Source organism: Myotis lucifugus, unplaced genomic scaffold, assembly GCF_000147115.1.
Source record: "Myotis lucifugus unplaced genomic scaffold, Myoluc2.0 scaffold_4, whole genome shotgun sequence".
In the NCBI taxonomy this organism is placed as follows: Eukaryota; Metazoa; Chordata; class Mammalia; order Chiroptera; family Vespertilionidae; genus Myotis; species Myotis lucifugus.
The window spans coordinates 6,221,669-6,239,903 of NW_005871052.1; the positions used below are offsets into that span (position 1 = coordinate 6,221,669).

At 41.9% G+C, this 18,235-nt stretch overlaps 1 protein-coding gene and 1 pseudogene across 2 annotated transcripts in view; one reads left to right on the plus strand and one right to left on the minus strand.

The window, feature by feature from the left end:
- The window catches only part of PGK1 (phosphoglycerate kinase 1), a 30,138-nt gene extending 12,356 nt beyond the window's left edge, over window positions 1-17,782 (minus strand). For both annotated transcript variants that reach the window (XM_023764035.1, XM_006082827.3), the window contains exons 1-2: window positions 17,615-17,782; window positions 3,002-3,052 (exon numbers count right to left, since the gene is read on the minus strand). In XM_023764035.1, the coding sequence (XP_023619803.1) occupies window positions 3,002-3,052; window positions 17,615-17,679 (116 nt within the window). In that variant the 5' untranslated portion in view covers window positions 17,680-17,782. The remainder of the gene's footprint in view (window positions 1-3,001; window positions 3,053-17,614) is intronic.
- Window positions 7,708-8,808, plus strand: LOC102418292 (annotated as a pseudogene).
- Window positions 17,783-18,235: the final 453 nt, after the last annotated feature.

Sequence of the window (18,235 nt, forward strand, 5' to 3'; positions counted from 1 at the left end):
TAGCTGGTGAAGCGCAGAGGCGATGGTGAGACCCTCTTCCCCCTCCGCGCCAGCGCTAAGGAGCAGCGAGCAGGTGGGTGGTAAGGAGCGAGGGGTCCTCAGACTGCGAGAGGGATGTCCCCCTGCTGGCTTAGGCCCACTCTCCCCAGGCAGCAGGCCTAAGCTGGCAGGCGGACATCCCCCTAGGAGTCCTGGAGAAGGCACAGGCTGGGCTGAGGGGACCCCCCCCCCCAAGTGAACCAATTTCATGCACCGGGCCTCTAGCAAAACAATTAACAAAATATATCTATCTCAGATGGTGATAAGAACTATGGAGAAAATAAAGCAAGGTAAGGGGACAAGATTGAATGGGGAACAGTGGGAGGGGATTTTAGAAAGGTGGCCAGGGACAGTCTCTGATAAGGTGACATTTCAGCAGAGTATGGAATAACAAAAACCAAGTTATGTTTCTAAAATAACCTATGCTATTTGGCATATATAAAAAATCATTTATACCAAATAAAAAGTAAACCTTTATCAGGTATAAAGTTTGCCCAATGGAAACAAATTAACCTTCAGGGCTATCCTTTGTCAGCAAGTTCTATTATTTCTAAACCCCATGGATTTCCAAACATGAAAAGATCTACTCTGATGTGTTTTTCTACTTTTTATTCATAAAATACCTTCATAGGCAGGCATATTTCCAATCTTTTCTGTGTGCTGCAGAAAATAATGTAACTCAAGAAGGGTCAGGGCTGCCTTGTACAAGACCTTCCACTATGGTACAGCAGAAATGTCTTGACAGACAGCCAGGTTCTATTCTGGGGCCAATATCTGAGATAGTTCTGGGTCTAGACCTGAACTGCCTAATATGATAGCCATTGGACACATGTGCCTCTTAGATGCTAGAAATGTGACTAGCCCAGATTGAGATGTGCTATAGTGTAAAATACATGCCAAATCTCAGACTTAATACCAAAAAAGTTAAATGTGCCTTTGATTATTTTACAGGTTATATATTGCAATGATTATTTTAGACTTACTAGATTAAATAAAATATATTATTAAAACCAAGTTCACCCATTTCTTTTTACTTTTTTAATGTGACAACTAGAAAATTTTCAATTACATGTGGCTCATATTATATTTACATTAGACAACACTGGTCTAATAATTGAAAAGCACCTTTCAAGCTCAAAACTTTCATTTAAAATTTAAAATATTGCCCTGACCGGTTTGGCTCAGTGGATAGAGCGTCAGCCTGCGTACTGAAGGGCACCAGGTTCGATTCCGGTCAAGGGCATGTACCTTGGTTGCAGGCACATCCCCAGTAGGGGGTGTGCAGGAGGCAGCTGGTCGATGTTTCTCTCTCATCGATGTTTCTAACTCTCTATCCCTCTCCCTTCTTCTCTGTAAAAAATCAATAAAAATATATTTTTTTAAAAAATTTTAAAATATTTGGGGAGGGGGCTGGGAGGTGGAGGAGAAATTTAAAAAAAAGAGAAAGAATTCATGGACATGGACAACAGTGTGATAATTGCCAGGGGAGGCGGTGGGAGGAGGTAGAAGAAGGTAAAGGAGAGATAAATGGTGATGGAAGGAGATTTGACTTGGAATGGTGAACATACAATACAGTGTACAGATATGTTGTAGAATTGTGACCCTGAAAACTGTATAATTTCGTTAACCAGTGTAACCGCAATAAATTCAATAATAAGTAAGTAAATAAATAAAACTTAAAAACCTTGACCCTCGCTGGTTTGGCTCAGTAGACAGAGCATCAGCCTGCGGACAGAAGGGTCCTGGGTTTGATTCCGGTCAAGGGAACAGGCCAGGGTTGCAGGCTCAATCCCCAGTAGGGGTGTGCAGGAGGCAGCCAATCAATGATTCTCTCTCATCATTGATGTTTTTAACTCTCTCCCCCTCTCCTTTCCTCCCTGAAATCAATAAAAATATTTTTTTAAAAAAAGCCTTGTGTCCTAACCAGTTTGGCTCAGTGGATAGAGCATCGGCCTGCGGACTCAAGGGTCCCGGGTTCGATTCCGGTCAAGGGCATGTACCCTGGTTGCGGGCACATACCCAGTAGGGAGTGTGCAGGAGGCAGCTGACCGATGTTTCTCTCTCATCGATGTTTCTAACTCTCTGTCCCTCTCCCTTCCTCTCTATAAAAAATCAAGAAAATATATTTTTTTAATAACACAAAAAACCTTGTATCACAATCTAGTCAAAAGCAAGAGCAGTACTATCACTTAAAATTTCTGCTTCTCAATCTACACAGATTGAAAATATTACTTCTAAAGTCTTTTCCCTTAAGTCAAAATTCTCAAAAACTGATTTTATCTGGACCATCTGGAGTAGGAGGTTATAATACTACATATAATCTCAATAATTATTGGTAATTAAAAAATCCTTCTCTTGCATAGTTCATTTTGCAGGGAAGACAAGAAACCTTAAACTCTGACATTCATTAAAAATGCATAACCCCAAATTCTTCAAATTTTCAAAAATCAAGTGCAGAAAATAAATCACTTTAAGATGATTTTTTTCAATGTCTACATCAGGGGTCCTCAAACTTTTTAAACAGGGGGCCAGTTCACTGTCCCTCAGACCGTTGGAGGGCAGGACTATAGTTTAAAAAAAAACTATGAACAAATTCCTATGCACACTGCACATATCTTATTTTGAAGTAAAAAAAATAAAACGGGAACAAATACAATATTTGTATTTGCATGTGGCCCACGGGCCGTAGTTTGAGGACCTCTGGTCTACATTTTCATTAAGAAAGCTGACCAGGAAGTTCTTGAAATCTTGCTCCCTGGCATATGTCATCAATTTGACACAAATAAACTCTCATAAAAATTCTCCAAAAAAAAACCAGCAGACCAAGGGTAGTTTGGTGAAAATCCTTGCTCAGATCACTTAAATTATCATAGTTGTATGATAAGAAAGGAAAACCATTTCATCCTTCATAGTTACACCAACACACATCATAACCTAGCACAATGCTTAGCAGGAACCTTACCTTTGATTGTTTGTTATCTGGTTGTTCTTCATAGGAACATTGAAGTCCACTCTAAAAAGGAAACAAAGTTTCAGGTTCAGAGTCATGATCAATGCATTATTCCCTCAAAGATTAGAAAAGTACTTTTAGTGAACCAGTTAAATAAATTGGAAGTTCAAAAATCACCTTAAAATTAAAAAGCAGTATAAGGAGTCAAGATAATGGTTAGCCATGCAGAGGAGGATGATGGTAGTGACTGAGATAGGACACCAGAGGGGTCTTCTGGGGTTCTGGTAATGTTCTATTTCTTGACTGGGATGATTGTATAAATATGCTCGTTTTGTGATTCCTCAAGCTTATGATTTGTGTCCTTTACAGTGTGTATCTCATACTTTAAAAGAGACATTTGTAAAAATAAAACTAACAAATAATAGGAACTAGCCCTGAAGACCTGAGTAGCTAAACCTGTTCTATCTAGCAGTCACAAATAGTGGCTGGCATTGTCCTGCACTAGAGATTGGAAGTTGTAGCAAACCTACCTGATAGACACAAACCCAAACAAACAGCGAAAATGGGGATACAAAAAAAAAAAGCCAGAAATGAAAGAACAAGTGAATTTTCCAGAAGAGGAGCTAAATGAAAGGGAGAAAAGAAATTTATCAGATAGAGAGTTCAGAATGATGGCAAAGAATGCTCAACAACATGAGAAAAGATATAGTAACGCCCTGGCTGGCTTGGCTCAGTGGATGGAGCGTCTGCCTGCGGACTGAAGGGTCCCGGGTTCGGTTCCAGTCAAGGGCATGTGCCTTGGTTGCGGGCACATCTCCAGTGGGGGGTGTGCAGGAGGCAGCTGATCGATGTTTCTAGCTCTCTATCCCTCTCCCTTCCTCTCTGTAAAAGATCAATAAAATATATTTTTAAAAAAAAAGATATAGTAACTATGAAAAATGATATAATAAAGAACACAGTGGAAGGACTACTGAGTAGATTAGGACAAGACAATGATTAGATCAGTGAATGAGAAGACAGGGTAGAAAAATTATTCAATCAGAGAACCCAAAAAGAAAAAAAATTTAAAAACAGGACAACTTAAGGGAAAGGGACACCATGAAATGTAACAACATTCATATAATAGGTATACCAGAAGGGGAAGAAAGTGAGCAAGGGATAGAAAATGTGCTTGAAGAAATAATGGCAGAAAATTTCCCTAACCTAGTGAAGGAAAAAGTCACAAGTTCAGAAGGCACAGAGAATCTCAAGCAAGAAGAACCCAAACAGGCCTATTCCCAGACACATCATAATTAAAATGCCAAAAATTAAAAACAAAGAGAGAATCTGATAGGTAGCAAGAGAAAAGCAATTTGTTACCTACAAAGGAGCTCCAATAAGGCTGACAACTGATTTCTCATCAGAAACTCCACAGGCCAGAAGGGATTGGCATGAAGTATTCAAAGTAATGAAAAGCAAGAATTGGACACCAAGATTACTATGTCCAGCAAGACTACCATTCAAAATATATGGTATATATCCCCAGTCTGGGGTATGCAGGAGGCAGCTGATGGATGTTTCTCTCTCATCGATGTTTCTAACTCTCTATCCCTCTCCCTTTCTCTCTGTAAAAAATCAATAAAATATAAAATTTAAAAAAAAATCAATGAAACCAAGAGCTGGTTCTTTGAAAAAATAAACAAGATTGATGAACCGCTAGCCAGACTCATCCAGAAACAAAGAGAGGACCCAAATAAATAAAATCAGAAATGAAAGTAGCAAAATAACAACTGACACCACAGAAATATAAAGGAGTGTAAGAAAATACTATGAACAACTTTATGCCAACAAGCTGGACAATGTAGATGAAATGGACTAATTCCTAGAAAAATGCAATCTCCCAAAACTAAATCAGGAAGAACCAGAAAACCTGAATAGGCCACTAACAACTGATGAAATAGAAGCAGTAATCAAAAAACTCCCAGCAAACAAAAACCCTGGCCCGGATGGCTTCGCAGAGGAGTTTTATCAAACCTTCAAATAACAACTAACACCTATTTCCTCAAACTATTCCAAAACATCCAAGAGGAAGGAATACTTCCCAGCTCTTTTTATTAGACCAACTAGAGGCCCAATGCATGAAATTCATGCAAGAGTAGGCCTTCGCAGCTCTTGCAGAACTGCCCCCCACCCACTGGTTGTTCTGAAAGGTCATTCTGGAAGGTTGTTCCGCCATCTGGTCTAATTTGCATATTAGTTCTTTATTATATAGGATTATTATATAGGATGTTATCCTAATTCTAAAACCAGATAAAGGCACTACAAAAGAAAGAGAACTACAGGCCAATATTCCTGATGAACATAGATGCTAAAATCTTCAACAAAATGTTAGAAAATCAGATCCAGCAATACATTAAAAAAATCATACACCATGACCAACTGGGATTTATTCCAGGGATGCAAGGCTGATACAATATTTGCAAATCAACAAAGTGATACATCACATAAAAAAACTGAAAGACAAAAATCACATGATCATATCAGTAGACGCAGAAAAAGCATTCAACAAAATCCAACACCCATTTTTGATAGAAACTCTCAGCAGCCCTAGCCGGTTTGGCTCAGTGTACAGAGCATTGGCCTGTGGACCAAAGGGTCCCAGGTTCAATTCTGGTCAAGGGCACATAAACTGGTTGCAGACTCCTCCCTAGCCCAGGCACTGGTCGAGGCTCATGCAGGAAGCAACCAATCGATGTGTTTCTCTCACATCAATGTTTCTCTCTGTCTTTCCCTCTCCCTCTCCCTAAAAATCAATGGAAAAATATCCTCAGATGTGGATTAACACACACACACTACAGACAACATCATGACCAATGGGCAAAAACTAAAATCATTTCACCTAAGAACAGGAACAAGACAAGGATGTCTGCTTTTACTACTCTTATTCAACATAGTATTGGAAATCCTAGCCATATAAATCAGACTAGAAGAAATAAAAGGCATTCAAATTGAAAAGAAGGAAGTAAAACTCTCATTATTCGCAGATGACGTGATATTATGCAAAGAAAACCCTAAAGACTCTACCAAAAACTACTAGATTTAATAAAGGAATTTGGCAATGTAGCAGGATACAAAATTAACACCCAAAATTCTTTGGCATTTTTATTCACCAACTAGAGGCCCAATGCAAGAAATTCGTACATGTGTAGGGTCCCTAGGCCTGGCCAGTGATAAGGGCCAATCAGGAACTTCTGGCTGCCGGCCAGAGCCTTCCTTTCCTGGCTGTCAGCTCCCTGCCAGGGCCTTCCTTCGTTCTGTGCCACCCCCTGATGGTCAGCACACATCATAGCAAGCAATCGAACTCCCCTGGGGACAATTTGCATATTATCCTTTATATATATATAACATAATGAATTCTCAGAAAGAGAAACTAAACAAACAATACCATTTACCATTGCAACAAAAAAATTAAGATAATTAGGAATAAACTTAACCAAGGAAGTAAAAGACATACTCAGAAAACTAAAGGACATTGAAAAAGAGAAAGAGAAGATATAAAAAAGTGGAAGAATATACTGTGTTCATGGGTTGGTAGAATCATAATCATTGAAAATGTCTATACTACCCAAAGCAATCTATAGGTTCAATGCAATCCCTATTAAAATATCAACAGCATATTTCACAAATCTAGAAAAAATACTCCAAAAATTTATATGGAACCAAAAAGACCCTGAATAGCTGCAGCAATCTTGAGAAAGAACAAAGTTAGAGGGATCACAATACCAGATTTTAAGTTATACTACAAAGCTACCAATATCAAAATAGCCTGGTACTGTCATTAAGAACAGGAATATAGATCAATGGAACAGAACAAAGAACCCAGAAATCGACTTAAGCCATTATGCTCAATTAATATTTGACAAAGGAGGCAAGAACATACAGTGGAGTCAAGACAGTCATTTCAATAAGTGGTGCTGGGGAAATTGGACAGACACATGAAAAAAATGAAACTAGATCACCAACTTACAGCATACACAAAAATAAATTAAAAATGGAAAAAAGGCTTACATGTAAGTCGTGAAACCATAAAAATCTTAAAAGAAACCATAGGCAGCAAAATCTCAGACATCTCCCAAGCAAAGGAAACTAAGGAGAAAATAAACAAATGGGACTACATCAAAATAAAAAGCTTCTGCACAGCAAAGGAAACCATGAACAATATAACAAGAGAGCCCACTGCATGGAAGAACAGATCTGTCAATGATACATCTGATAAAGGGTTAATATCCAAAATATATAAGGAACTCATACTTAACAAAAGGAAGACAAACAATCCAATTAAAAAATAAAGCCCAGCCTGCCCTGACTGGTTTGGCTCAATGGATAGAGCGTCGGCCTGCGGACTCAAGGGTCCCAGGTTCGATTCCGGTCAAGGGCATGTACCTTGGTTGCAGGCACATACCCAGTAGGGAGTGCGCAGGAGGCAGCTGATCGATGTTTCCCTCTCATCGATGTTTCTGATTCTCTATCCCTCTCCCTTCCTCTCTGTAAGAAATCAATAAAATATATATATTTTTAAAAAATGAGCCCAGCCCTACCTGATTTAAGCCTGCGGACTGAAGGGTCCCAGGTTCGATTCCAGTCATGCCCGGGTTGCAGGCTCAATCCCAAGTGGGGGGCGTGCAGGAGGCAGCCAATCAATGATTCTCTCTCATCACTGATGTTTCTGTCTCTCCCTCTTTCTTCCTCTCTCCCTCTGAAATTAATAAAAATATATATAAAAAATACTTTAGCCTTTCTGCCTCCCTTCAGTGCACGTCTACCTGGCCGCCCACCCAGAGGAGCCATGGGACTATGTCTAACATGGAGAAACATCTGTTCAACCTGAAGTTCGAGGCCAAAGAACTGAGCAGAAGTGCCAAAAAATGCAACAAGGAGGAAAAGGCCAAAAAGGCCAAAATTAAAAAGGCCATTCAGAAGGGCAACATGGAAGTTGCGAAGATACACGCCAAAAATGCCATTCACCAGAAGAATCAGGCAGTGAATTTCTTGAGAATGAGTGCAGGTCGATGTGATGGCTGCCAGAGTCCAGACGGTGGTGACGATGGGCAAAGTGACCAAGTCAATGGCCAGGGTGGTTAAGTTGATGGATGCGACATTAAAAACCATGAATCTAGAGAAGACCTCTGCCTTGATGGACAAATTCGAGCACCAATTTAAGACGCTGGACCTCCAGACACAGCAAATGGTTTGGCTCAGTGGATAGAGCGTCGACCTGCGGACCAAAGGGTCCCAGGTTCGATTCCGGTCAAGGGCACATGCCTGGGGTTGCGGGCCCAATCCCCAGTGGGGGGCGTGCAGGAGGCAGCCAATCAATGATTCTCTCTCATCATTGATGTTTCTCTCTCTCTCCCCCTTTCCCTTCCTCTCTGAAATCAAAGCTCTGGTTCCTGTGTATTCAGTTTTCTGCCTGAATTATCAAAATTGAAGTTTTTTTTAAATTTAGTGTAATTGATAATATATAAAATTGACATGTGGTACATAAAAGAGAATGATTACTTTGATTACAGGGTTATCAACACCTCATTCAACTTATTTAAGGGACAATGCCATTTCTGTGTATCCTTTATTTTTTGTCATTAAAATGAGGCTACCGTTGACTATTAATCTGTTTTCATAACTTACATTAAAATTACCTTAAGACATTCTTGCATAAAAGAAATACTTTACTGCTAAAAAGAATACTAAACATCATCTGACCTTCAGCAAGTCATAATCCTTGCCTTGCCTTGCCTTGATGCCGATAGCTGCCGACTGATCAGAATGTTGGTCGCTGAAGGCTGGATGGTTGTGGCAATTTCTTAAAATAAAGCAACAGTTGCCGAACCGGTTTGGCTCAGTGGATAGAGCGTCGGCCTGCGGACTCAAGGGTCCCAGGTTCGATTCCGGTCAAGGGCGTGTGCCTTGGTTGCGGGCACATCCCCAGTGGGGGGTGTGCAGGAGGCAGCTGGTCGATCTCTCTCATCGATGTTTCTAACTCTCTATCCCTCTCCCTTCTTCTCTGTAAAAAATCAATAAAATATATTTAAAAAAAAATAAAGCAACAGTGAAGTTTGCCACACTGATTGACTCTTCCTTTCAGGAACAATTTCTCCATAGCACGTGATGCTATTCAACAGCATTTTACCCACAGTATAACTTCTTTCCAAGTTGGAGTCAATCCTCTCAAACCCTGCCCTGCTTTATCAATTAAGTTTATGTACTATTCTAAATCGTTTGCTGTCATTTCAATAATCTTCCCACATCTTCACCAGGGGGAGATTCCATCTCAAGAAACCACTTTCTTTGTTCATCCATAAGAAGCAATTCCTCATCCATTACAGTTCTATCATTAGATTGCAGCAATTCAGTCACATCTTCAGGCTCCCCTTCTAATTCTAGTTCCCTTGATATTTTCATCACCTTTTCTATCTATAGTTACTTCCTCCACTGAAGTCTTGAACCCCTCTCAAAATCATCCATGAGGGCTGGAATCAAATTCTTCCAAAATCCTGATAATGTTGATATTTTTGATCTCATACTGTGAGTCCTGAATGTTCTTAATGGCATTTAGGATAGCGAATCCTTTCCAGATTTTCAATTGACTTTGCCCAGATCCAGAGTGAATCACTATCTATGGCAACTATAGCCTTACAAAATATATTTATTTAATAATGAGACTTGAAAGTTGAAATTACTCCTTGATCCATGAGATGCAGAATGGATGTTGTGTCAGCAGGCATGAAAATAATACTAATCTCATTGTATATCTCAATTGGAGCTCCTGGGTGACCAGGTGCATTGTCAATGAGCAGTAATATTTTGAAAGAAATCTTTTTTTTTTTTGAGAAGCAAGCTCTCAACAGTGGGCCCAAAATATTTAGTAAACCATGCTGTAAACAGATGTGCTGTCATCCAGACTTTGTTGTTCCATTTATACAGCACAGGCAAAATAGATGTAGCATAATTCTTAAGAGCCCTAGGATTTTCTAAGTGGTAAGTGAATAAATACTGCCTTCAACTTAAAGTCACAGCTGCATTAGCCCCTAACAACAGAGTCAGCCTGTTCTTTAATGCTTTGAAGCCAGGCATTGACTTCTCCTCTCTGGCTATGAAAGTCCTAGATGGCATCTTCTTCCAATATAAGGAAGGTTATTTCATCTACATTGCAAATCTGCTGTTTAGTGTAGCCCCTTAATTAATGATCTTAGCTAGATCTTCTGGATAATTTGCTGCAGCTTCTATATCAGCACTTGCTGCTTCACTTTGTGCTTGTATGTTAGGGATACGGCTGCTTTCCTTAAACCTCATGAACCAACCTCTGCTAGTCTCAAACTTTTCTGCTGCAGCTTCTTCACCTCACTAAGCCTTCAAAAAACTGAGGAGAGTTAGGGCCTTGCTATGGATTAGGCTTTGGCTTAAGTAAATGTTGTGTTGTGACTGATTTAATCTATCCAGACCACTACAACTTTCTCCATATCATTTATGTGTTCACTGGAATGGCAGCTATAATTTTCTTCAAGAACTATTCCTGCCCAAGCTGGTTTGCTCAGTGGATAGAGCATCAGCTTGAAAACTGAAAGGTCCAAGGTTCAATTCCAGTCAAGGGCACATGCCCGGGTTGTGGGCTCGATCCCCACTGGGGTGCATGCAGGAGGCAGCCAATCAATGATTCTCTCTCATCATTGATGTTTCTATCTCTCTCTCCCTCTCCCTTCCTCTCTTAAATTGATAAAAATATATTTAAAAAATAAAATAAAAAATAAAGTATTTTTTTAAAAAGAACTATTCCTTTGCGCTGTAGCTTGTTTGGCTCAGTGGATAGAGCATCAGCCTGTGGACTGAAGGGTCCTGGGTTTGATTCCAGTCAAGGGCACATGCCTGGGTTGCAGCCTCAATTCCCAGTGGGGGGGGCGTGCAGGAGACAGCCAATCAACGTTTCTCTCTAGGGACCCCAAAATTCATACACAGGTAGGGTCCCTAGGCCTGGCCGGCGATCAGGGCCAATCAGGGCGTTCCGGCTTTCCGGCTGCTGGCCAGGGCCTCCCTTCCCTGGCTGCCGCCTTCCTTCATTCTGCGCCACCCACTGGTGGTCAGCACACACCATAGCAAGCGATCAGTCTCCCAGTTGAACTCCCATGGGAACAATTTGCATATTAGGCTTTATATATACATATACATATATATTATATATATATTAATATATATACATATACATATTTTTTTAAAAGAACTATTCCTTTGCATTTACAACTTGGCTAACTGTTAGCACAAGAAATCTTGCTTTTGGCCTATCTCAGCTTTCAACATGCCTTCCTCACTAAGCTTAATCATTTCTAGCTTTTCATTTAAAGTGAGATGTGCCGTTCTCCCTTTCACTTGAATACTTAGAGGTCACTGTATGGTTATTAACTGGCCTAATTTTAATTTTGTTGTGTCTCAAGGAATAGGGAGGCCCAAGGAGAGGGAGAGAGCAGTCAGAACACACACAATACTTATTAAGTTTGCTGCCTTAATATGGGGAACTCATGGCACCCCAAAACAATTATAGTAGCAACATCAAAGACCATTAATCACAGATCACCATAACAAATATAATAAAAATTTTTGAAATATTACAAGAATTACCAAAATGTGACAGAGACACAAAGTGAGCATATTTCGAACACAGCACCTGTAGACTTGCTCAATGCAGAATTGCACAAACCTTCAATTTGTAACAGAAACACAGTATCTGTTCAGTGCAATAAGGCAAAATGCAATAAAAAGAGGCATGTCTGTACTCCAATCTACCTCATTGAAGAGCAGCCTTTCCAAAGGTGGGTGAAGATAATAATTCTATTATTCAAACATTTTAATTAAAGAAAGTCCGAAAAAATAAAGTCAGTACATATGCCTTTGAAGAAATAAATACACTCTCCTTAGTTTCAGGCTACTTGATTCTGATTCAAAAGCATCTTCTTTAAATATGCTGAACAAGGTTATAAAGTGCATTCCAAAAAGGATAGAGTATTCCATTACCACGGGTCATTTTCTCCCTCTGCAGCCTCCCTGAAGGTCTGTGGTCAAAAGGGCTAAGGGCAAGAGGCAGAGCACAAGCCACCCCTTACAGTGCTACTCCCTACTCTCAAGCCCTTACAAGGAGGAAATTCTTTGCGCAGAAACACTCAAGAATCTGATCTGTCACATCTATCCAAGCTTACATAGCTTACTGATGAGAATTGGACTTGCACTCTCTTCTCATTACCTGTGGATTACCTCCGCTATCATCTCCTCGACTCTCAACAATAGCTCTCCTTTATGTTTCTTTTCTTTTTTTTTTCAACTTCTAGCATCATTTATTTTTCCTAGAATTTGGATACAATTAACTGCAGCAAGACAGTGCTCAATACTATTTAAGCCTCACTTTAGGTTCTTAAACTAACTCAGCATTTGTTGAATTCACATCCCAGTAAAACTGGGAAACTAAAATTTGACATACCAACAAATTTACTGAATACTGATGTAACTACAGAATTTTTCCTTTTTCTTTATTGATTTTTAGAGAGAGAGGAAGGGAGAAGGATAAACAGAAACATCTAAGAGAGAGAAACATTGATCAGCTCCCTGCTGCATGCCCCCTACTGGGGATCGAGCCCACAATCTGGGAATGTGCCCCAACTGAGAATCGAACCTCTTGGTTCCTAGGTCAGCACTCAACCTCTAAGCCACACTGGCCGGCCAGGCAACAGCTCTCCTTTTAGCTCCTTCTCTCGGTGGACCCCACCAAAGAAACTGCTCTTGCCTACACATTCCACTTCTTTCATTCCATGTAAAATCTGCACTCCTTTCATTCCCACTTCCCTGAAACACTCAGGCATGAAATCAGATTTCACTACAGAACTATCAGAATGGCTGAAATAAAAAATAATGACAACACCAAATGCTGATCAGGATGCAGAGACTGATCACATACACTGTTGGTGGGAATGTAAAATGGTGTGGTTGCTTTGGAAAACAGTATGGGAATTCCTCAAAGGTTAAGCATATGACCTAGCAATTCCATTCCTAGGTGTTTACCCAACAGAAATAACAACATATGTCCATACCAAGACTTGTGTACGAATGAATGTTCAATGTTCACAACAGCTTTATTTGAAATAGCCCAAAACTGGAAATAACCCAGATATCCTTTAATGGGCTAAACAAATGGTAGAACAACCATACCATAGAATACTCTTCAGTAATACAAGGACTGAACTACTGATACATGCAACAACTTGGAGAAATCTCGAGGGCATTATGGTAAATAAAAAAAGCCAGCCCATCAGCAGATGAGTGGATTAAAAACTGTGGTACATCTACACAATGTAATACTACGCTGCTGTAAAAAGGAAGGAACTCCTACCATTTGCAACAGCATGGATGGACATAGAGTGCATTATGCTAAGCGAAATAAGTCAGTCAGAGAAATATAAATATCACATGATCTCACTCATTTGTGGAATATAGTGAACAACATAAACTGATGAACAAAAACAGATCCAGAGACAGAGAAGCATCGATCAGACCATCAAACTTCAGAGGGAAGGTAGGGGAGGGTGTGGGTAAGGGGGAAAGATCAACCAAAGGACTTGTATGCATGCATATTAAGCATAACCAATGGACACAGACACCAGGGTGAGGGCATGAGCGGGGTGTGGGGGGAAAGGGGGGATAAGGACACATATGTAATACCTTAATCAATAAAGAAAATTTAAAAAAATGCCAATGCCAGCCTTAGCTGGTTTTGCTCAGTGGACAGAGCATTGGCCTGCAGACTGAAGGGTCCCAGGTTCGATTCCGGTCAAGGGCACATGCCCGGGTTGCGGGCTCAATCCCCAGTGGGGGGCATGCAGGAGGCAGCTGATCAATGATTCTCTCATCATTGATGTTTTTATCTTTCTCTCCCTTCCTCTCTGAAATCAATAAAAATATTTTTTAAAAAGCCAATGCCACCCTAGCTGGTTTGGCTCAGTGGATAGAGCGTCAGCCTGGGACTCAAGGGTCCCGGGTTCAATTCCGGTCAAGGGCATGTACCTTGGTTGCGGGCACATCCCCAGTAGGGAGAGTGCAGGAGACGGCTGATCGATGTTTCTCTCTCATCCATGTTTCTGACTCTCTATCCCTCTCCCTTCCTCTCTGTAAAAAAATCAATTAAAAAATATATATATATTTTAAAAAGCCAATGCCAAAAGGTAACATACTATGTGATTCCGCTTATGTAACATTTTTGAACTGACAAAATTTTAGAAAGAGAGGACAGATTAGTAGTTACCAGAGGTTAGAAATGAGGGAGAGGGGCCATGACTCTAAGTGAGTATAGCATGAGGGAGATCTTAGTGGTAATCAAACAAAATTTTGTATCTTGACTGTGGCAGGAGTTACACAAATCTATACATGTGATAAAATAGCATAGAACTATATATTTTATTCTAAAGTCAACTTTCTACTTTTGATATTGTACTATAATAATGTAAGGGGTATCCAATAGGTGAAATTGGGTGAACACAGGACCTCTCTACTATCTTTGCAACCTCCTGAGAACCTATAATTATTTCAAAATAAAATGTTAAACATATTGAGTTAATAGAAATATCACGTCTCTATCAATCGCCTGAAATCTCAGGAGTCCTAAGCCCAGTTCCATTAAAAGCTCTCAAAGGAACCATGTCCACCCTTGATTCACTGCCCCTAACTGAAAAATTAGGATATCATGGCTGTCTTAGAGGTTTTTTTATCTGCTCTCAGTTTTTCCTCTCCGTTTCTTTTTCCACTACATCAAGGCTTGCTTAACAAGTTACAACAGGATAAAGAGAATCAGTGAGGTTTAAAAAAGGGGGGGGCAGGCAAGCAAAAGGGAAGTGTTTCACAGTCAGCAACGGAGTATGACTGGCATCCTATGAGAGGAAGAAAATGACATTGCAAAAATATACAGGAAGCTTAAACAAAGGTAAAGTCAATTGGTGTCCTAAAAAACTGAGGTGGAACCTGGGAATTATTCAGGTTTCTGGCTATCTAAAGTTCCCTCGACAAAAAAATTTCCCTTAGTAATCAAAGCAGGGGCCAGAAGTCTCAACAAACATCAAAGTTCTCTTTTGTGGGACAAAGAGAGGAGGTTAAGTGAAGCAGCCATTACTCAGGAGGCCCATTTCCAAAACACTGCCAGCAAAGACCACATAAGGACATTGAAACAAAAAGAAATTTGACAAAGCATGGCTGCCTAGGCTCTTCCAAAAAGTAGGGCTACAGTGTGACTCTCTGTTCAAAAGAGATGTGTTCATCAGGAAACAAAGTAACTTACTTCCTCTCCTCAGGCCACATAGAATTTATCCAGATTACAGGGGGGAGTTATAGATTGCAACTGTCAGCAACAAAATGTCTATTTTAACCTGTCTTCACTATGCCCCAGTATTCAGAGGATCTGCTCAGTAGCCAAAGAGACCCAATTCTAGTTCTGGCTCTGCCACCAACTTGCTAGTTCAGTGACCTTGGACAGGTCATTTTCCATCAGCAAAACAAGACTAGCCAATTGTTTCAAGACTCAGGGTCAATCTGAATGAAACTTTGAGCCCTTAGGCAGAAAGATATTTCATATTAGATCCAGAGTGAGAAAAGATAAGCACCTTCTCTAGTCCTACTCCTAGCCATCCCAGTTAATTCCTCAAGCCAATTTCCCAGGGGAGAGAGGAGATAAAGCCCAAAATGGAAATTGCAGGAAAGGGACCTGTATGATGCCCCATTTCTTGTCTTTCAGCTGGTACGTGCATCTGGAAAGGTCAGGCTTGAGCATAGAAGAGATCGGAGGAAATAATTAAACCTCAGATCTAGTTGCCAATGTCCACCTGTCCTGTTTTTCAGAGGATCCATCCCCTTTCCTTAACATCATCTAAGGGGTAGAAAGGGCCCTTGTCTAATACCAAGGTGACTGCAAGTAATTCCTACTTTTTCCAGATTGAAATGGCCTAGATTATTTGGGAAAATGTGGATACCAGGTGTTTTTCATGGCCATAAGCTATTGAGTTCTTCTGACTATTTCCATAGCAAGGCACAGAAGGCCACTTGCAAACTAACAGTAAGCCATAGTGAAATTAGATGGAAGGGAGAGACTACATGAATTTTGGGGCATCCATAGAGTTCTCTAATTCATAGTACCTTCATATGTTTAAGCTTAGGGTAAAGGAAGAGTCCCCTACTATCCTATGTGTCTGCTAATATCCAAAAGATGCCCTCACTTGAACCAACTCAAATTGGGAAAGGGGCTGAATCACACCATTCACATGCCTGCCCATCAATCATTTCCCGAAAAGGACAAGCCTGCAAAATGCCATCAAAGCAAGTCCTTATGACCCCCCCCCCCCCCAAAGCACCACCCTTGCATCCTCTCAAGATATGTAACAGATGCCTGGCGGGTGTGGCTCAGTGGTTGAGCATTAACCTATGAAACATGAGGTCACGGTTGGATTCCCAGTCAGGGCACATGCCCTTGTTGCAGGCTCCATCCCCAGTAGGGGGCGTGCAGGAGGCAGCCAATCAATGATTCTCAACAATGATGTTTCTATCTCTCTCTCCCTCTCCCTTCCTCTCTGAAATCAATAAAAATTATATTTTAAAAAAAGATATGTAACAGTCAAATGTATCAGTTATATAGCTAACTGTCCTCATGCACTTTGCCTCTGGCACACACAAATGTACCACACCTTAAAAAAAGAATGTACAAGCTCCATACACCATTCTAGTAACTGGGGCAAATAAGTGAGAAGCCATATTGGTAAGTGACAAGGGACCCACATGTGCAGAGTCAGAGACCCCCAAGTATATGGGGAGCCCTCCCCATTTCTAATATCCTGCTTCTCTAGCCACCTGTGAGGATGAGGTTGGAGAACAGCAAGAATGAGTAGCCACACCCTGCTCTACCATTACCCAGCATGTGTCACAATCCTGATGCAAACCCCAACGCCCCGAGTCCAAAGACCAGGTTGGGCGGCAGAGGCCTGTTACATAAGCTCTGCAGGACTGCCTTCGGTGAGCCCCACCCGACTTCACCCTCTTACCCCCGATGCTTTAGGGGGTTCTACTCCTGAACATCTATATCAACACCCTCTGGGAAAGATTTTTTTTGCAAGGACCTTTGAAATGTGGGCCCTTTCTCTTTGCCTGGGATGGCCTAGGGCGGGGAAGGGAAACTAACCAAATGACCTTTCAAGGTCCCTGCCTTGGGGCCTAGAGATTTGCAGGCTACGCCTTAGGTTCCACCTCGCCAACTGGGAACTGGAGGAGACGGAACTGCATGGCAGGAATGGGAAAGAGGGCAAAATGGTTCTCGGCAATCTGAGCTGTTCCTCGGTGGATCCACCCCAAAAGGGCACCTACAGCTCGTTTCCTGGGCTGGGAGAAACGAGGTTAGGAACCGCCACACCCGGAAAAGCCTCAGCCACAACGGTCGGCAGCATCGCCTAGTATGGCTAGAGCCCATAAGGCCGAGCCCAGGACTAAAAGCGACTTTGGGCAGGCGGGAAAGCAAGTCGGCGCTGGCCAGAGAGGCTGCCGCAGGGCCCCGAGGAAGCGCGGGCAGATGTGCAGAATTACCTCATGACGACCCGCTTGCCCTTCACGTCCAGCTTGTCCAGAGTGAGCTTGTTAGAAAGGGACATCTTGGCAATACAGCAGCTCAGAGAGCCCGCAGACCAGTCAGCGACAGAGACAGCAGCAAATGTCCGACTCAGACCGCGTGCAGATCTCTGAGTTGCGCGCGGGCCCCGCCCCCGCCCCGCCCCGCTCCCAGCCCCGCCCCTGCCCGGCCGCCGGCCGGCCCCGCGTCGCTAACAGCAGCCACTATTGGACGCAGCCAAAGGCACCGGCGCGCTTCAGTTGCTCGGAATCGCTGTCAGTCTGTGAGGGCGCTGATGGGACGTGCGGCTCACACTTGTCACGTACTACACGCAGCGACCGGCTGGGAACTTTCCTATGGGCGGGAGTGGGAGGCGGCGCCCGCCGGTGGAGGAGAAGGAGGCGGGTGGCCTCGCACAGCCACGTGAACAGAGAGGCCCAAGGTCGCCGCTAGGCTCTCCGCCGCCTCACCCAGAGCAGCTGCAACGCCACCCAAACCTATGACATTCTGGGGAAAAGCACAACCCCCAGCCCCCGCCCCTTAGAGTTCCCGGCAGCTCTACTAAGTTCATGCAAATGAAATTCCACATAAGGCTGCTG